The 5,103-nt window shown below is 33.6% G+C and overlaps 1 protein-coding gene across 1 annotated transcript; it reads right to left on the bottom strand.

Annotated features, from left to right (window-relative positions):
• Window positions 1-800: 800 nt before the first annotated feature.
• Window positions 801-2,344, bottom strand: LOC129877177 (amino acid transporter AVT3B-like). Its single transcript, XM_055952665.1, has one exon. The coding sequence runs from the start codon at window positions 2,144-2,146 to the stop codon at window positions 851-853; it is 1,296 nt and encodes a 431-aa protein (XP_055808640.1). The 5' UTR covers window positions 2,147-2,344; the 3' UTR covers window positions 801-850.
• Window positions 2,345-5,103: the final 2,759 nt, after the last annotated feature.

The raw sequence follows: 5,103 nt of genomic DNA, 5'->3' as shown, positions 1-5,103 counted from the left end.
ATGGAATAATAGCAGTAAAACTAAAGCTTTCATAACAACCTACTTCATAATGACATATTAAAGGACAAATAGAAATGGAACAATTTCAGAAAAAGGTAGTATTGCATATATCTTTTCAATATTAATCGCTTATTATTATATTAATTTTTTAAAGGTTGTTACAATTTTACATAACACATTAAACATTTCCACACATTTGTTTTTTAAATTTCTAAAAGTACTGTAAATTAATTGAATAAAATATAAAAAATTGGACATTTGGAAAATTAGAAAAGTCCAACTTTAATTACATATAATAGAGCAATCGAAAATAATTCATAACATACATTTTCTAATCAAACCATTGACATCCTCGATTGCAATTAAAGTATATTCTCATAGGGAGTTTTCTCGAATTTTATTTAGTTGAAGTTTTAAAATGGATACTGAACACGAGATAGAAATAAAAAGACAATGTATCTTCCTATGGAAATATGTTGCACATGATTGATACCTTTCTTTCTTACTTTTTCAATGAATGAGTGTGGCTATAAGATAAGTAAACGTGAATTTACCAAATGCAAATCTGGAGGTAGATTATGAAAATCAGATATAATTATAACAAATCGTAAATGTTGTAACAAAAACAAATTTTAACATATAAATGAGCATGTTCACAAATAGATCATAAATCATTACAATTCTTTAAGTCATGTTGTTCAAGGGATTTTTACGTAAAGCAAGTGCAGAGCATAAAATGTTAACAAGACACCAAAAGCACATAAACAATTGGCAAATCATAATGACGCAATCAAATAGAATTCAAGAATCATAACTATGGTATTAAATGATCAATGAACATATATAAATATTAAACATTTTTGCCTTGGGAGAGCATCTCGACTAGAGAATACCAAGTTCCAGAAACCCCAAAAAACACCCCTAAGGCTATTAATCCCAAATCCATAAGTGTTCTTTTTCGATCCATATCTCCTTTGAATACTTGATAATGGAATAATGCTGGCAAAATAAACCCCAGAGTACAACAAGTACTACTACCAACCAATGACATGAAATCAGCAAAATTTGGAACCAACAGAGCCACCATAGTCACTGCTAAAACAAGTATCCATCTCATCCACACACAATAGTTTCCATTAGAAAACCTTCTCTCAAACACCTCAAAAGCTGGATTCAACATCAAGGGAAATGTAAAGAACAAATTAATGCAAAGCCCCAATTTTACGGTTGTGCTCAACATTCCTTTCTCCATATTGGATGTGATTATATCCTTTGTACTTGAACCAAAAGCAAAATACCCCATGACACCAAATGTTCCATACATCAAAGCGATAAAGAACATTGCCAATGCCAATACTTTCCCATATTTTGACTTGTCTTTCATCTCTGTCTCTAAAGGTATGGCCATTCCAACCCCTTCAAATGAATAAAGAGCCACACCTAAACCATAATAGAATGTGGAAAGTGTCCCGAAAGTCTCTATATCTGATGGCCATTGTTTCGTGAAAGTCTGCACATCCTCGACTATAACGACACCCATAGCACCGATCTGTGCAATGTCAGCAAAAATACTCAATGGGGCTAAAAGTGTTAATGAGGGAATAGCAGTCAATCCCAATTGTAAAGGAAAACAACCCCATATGTACAAACACTTGGCAGAAGAAAATAGAGGAATCCCAAGACCTTTTGACAAACTAATAAGATGAGATAACGTATTGCCAATGAAAATGAGATATCCAATGCAGAATCCAGATTGAGATAGAACAATCATAACATCAACAGAAAATCTACCTATTGGACCACAAACAGCGAAACCAAGATCGCCAAACGATGAAATTTTGGAATCACCAATTAAGGAAAGATGAAGTCTTCTTCTTGTATTAATTAGAAGCATCATGCCATGATAAGTTAAAAGTGCAACAACAAAAAGGGTGAGAACGCCAGTGATCCAACCTGTTCTCATAAATGTGTAAGGGAGTCCAAGAACGCCAGCACCAACAATAGCAATGAAGAAATTGGCAAAGGTCTTCAGAAGACATGATTTTGAGTTTTCAAGAAGAGGGTTTTCTGTTTCTTCTTTAGGCAAAAGTGTTGCATTGTCTGATGATTCGCCAATGATAGCTTCCCCATTGCAGCCAAAGGCCATAATGGCAGAGATTGATGTGAATATTTTTATGATCAAAGGAATGTATTCTAATGGATGAAGGAAACCATTTTTTAATTTTTGTTTTGCTTGATCCAATACCTATTGGCCTGTTATAATAATATTATGACACCTGTAATTATCAAAATTCTTCAATCACTGTTGGGTTTAATTATGATCCAAGTTGTTTATTGGATATACAACTTCTCCTATTTCTAAGGAGAATTATGTGGTAAAGATGCATTTTGTTAACTAATTCTATATAATTATTATTTATTATGTTATCGATAGACCCTTGCCTTTCCTCGGACTTTGTGCATAGCAAAAGTTTGAATGCACTGGACTGCCTTATGTTATCGATAGAAAGTTATTTAATTGGGGTACTAATTATTGCTATTCTATTCGTACCGTGAACAGATATGGTTAGAAACGTTATTACTAATTCTATTCATTAGGTATGAATATTATAATTAGTGAAAATTATTACACCAAAATTTTATTTTAAAAATCATATTCCCCTTCTAATAATAAATAATTGACATTCTCCCGCATTTATCCTACGTCTTGTCTAATATGCCCTTCCTCTTTTCAAGTCCCCTCTATGTAATATTATTTTTATCATATATGATAGAAAAATTGCATTAGATATTTTACTTATAATTTAATGTATGTCGTGTCTTATTATAAATTGTATACAATTTAAGTTCATTAAAATTACAAGTAGAATATTGCCTTAAAGGATTTTGTTACAAGAAATTTATCATTATTTTTAGAGATAATTTTAGAGACCTCACTCTAGCCTTCAGATTTGGCGGCATAAAGCTTACTTTCTTATTGTTTATGATATTATATTTATCTCTCTTATTTTGATTTTTGCGTAACTATTGCTGTAATTTTTATGTAGTAATGTGAAACAATTATAATTTGACAAAATTATCCCTTTTAATTAATTAATTTAACGAGAAAATCATTAAACTCGGCAAAGGATAACAATTTCTCATTTAAAGATTTGCTTTCCGCAATATATAAAGTTTTATTCTCTGTTTTATTAAGTTAATAACCTACAATGATATAGTACATATATACTTTAGGTAATAAAAAATAGGGATAATTTCATAAACCTCTCTCTATAACACTCACCTCCTTGTGGTTTATGATATTAGGTCTATCTCACTTATTTTTAACTTTTTGTAACCATTCTTAAAACCTATTTAAAATATACATATAAATTAATCATGATTTGACAAATTTGTCCCTCTTTATATAAGTTTATCTCTCTTATTTTGATTTTTGCGTAACTATTTAAAATATACATATAAATTGAGGAAAGTGAGACTGCTGAATAGGTGGAGGACACCCAAGTTGCGGTTGCAGGTCTTCCCCCTCTGGACCTAATATTAGCCCAACAGATTATAACTTTCTTGAGTGAGTTGGACAGTACTTAAGACGTTCCCACAATGACCGGAGCACCAACTCCAATTGCTCACCCATTTACTGTTGCAACTCTTCAGACCAAGGGAGTGCTAGGCACCGATGACTTCTTCCATCCACTTATGGGCCAGTGATAACCGACATTGAGCATGATATGTTGACCAAACTTTTAAAGCTCAAGCCTCCATTTTTTCATAGTTTTGAGAGTGAGTATATCTATGAGTTCATTCTTAACTATTATGAGAAATTGCACACGTTGTGAATTATTCACAGGCAGGGGTTTGAGTATGACTTTCCATCTGCTAAGTGAAGCCAAGTAGTAGTGGAGGGCCCATGTAGAGTGTCGCTCACCAGTTTTGCCCCCACTTACTTGAGTCTAGTTCCATGATTTGTTTCTAGAAAAGTATGTACCCCGGACCTTATAAGATCGCAACAAGGATGAGTTCATGTCCTTAGAACAGGGTGGCATGACTATGGTTGCATATGAGTCCAAGTTCCACTCATTGTCCAGGTATGCTATTCAGCTGGTGACTATATAGGAAGAGAGGATCCCATTGTTTGTGAAGGAATTGAATCTCGAGTTGCAGGTATTATTTGTTCATATAACCTCTTTAGGTAAGAATTTTAATGAAGTGACAGACTTTGTAAAAAAGGTAGAAGGAGTACAACGAGATAGATAGGTCAAGGCTTTCGATAAAAAGTCAAAAATGCTTGTAACTTCCACGGATCCTATTCTAGAGGGTCAGGCAAGTCGACAATTGTAACTCATCCAATCCATTCAGCAATGCCCACTTCTACGGGTAGTTTTACAAGTACCCCACAACAGAATCTTGGCTAAGAGCGCCAGAGAGCTTCTTTTATGCCAAGTAGTAGCCCATCCTTTGAGCATAGTTGTTTTAATTATAGAGAACAAGGTCATATAAGGAGAGAGTGTCCCTACCCTCATGGGATAGATTCAATACCGCAGTAGGTCAAGGAAGTGGTACTGTCATGACCCAAGCCTAGGGCCTAGACGTGACATGGAGAATAAGAAACCTGAAAGTACCACAAACTAGCCTCTTAGCATTCTTTTAGCCTTTCATAGGTAATGACGATAAATAAATAAGCGGAAATCATAATAGTAAATCTTCAACTTACATATGTCCAACAATACCTCTATCTGTTAGATTTAACGGGGCTAAGACAAGTCCCTAGCTCACCCTTAATCATAATAGAAGAAATACCATAGTAAAATATCTCAACATATCATAAGCTAGAAATATAAAAGAGTATTGTTCCCGGAACATAGGAACTCATCAAAAGTAGTGTTCAAACGAAGTCTTAACTAGCTACGTGGAGGGGAATGAGGAGGAGCACTGATCCCTACATGGTGATATCATGTAGGCAAAAGAGTATGTGCTAGTACTTTGAATGTACTAAGTATGTAATGATGCATGAACATTGAGGAAATATTATAACATTTATGTAATATAGAACATAATATAATGCATGCATAATAAATCATATAGACATCCTTTAAAACATTCATT

This window comes from Solanum dulcamara, chromosome 12 (genome assembly GCF_947179165.1).
Source record: "Solanum dulcamara chromosome 12, daSolDulc1.2, whole genome shotgun sequence".
NCBI classification, from domain to species: domain Eukaryota; kingdom Viridiplantae; phylum Streptophyta; class Magnoliopsida; order Solanales; family Solanaceae; genus Solanum; species Solanum dulcamara.
Note: the sequence above shows the minus strand (reverse complement) of the source record. Positions and strands in the feature narration are given on the sequence as shown.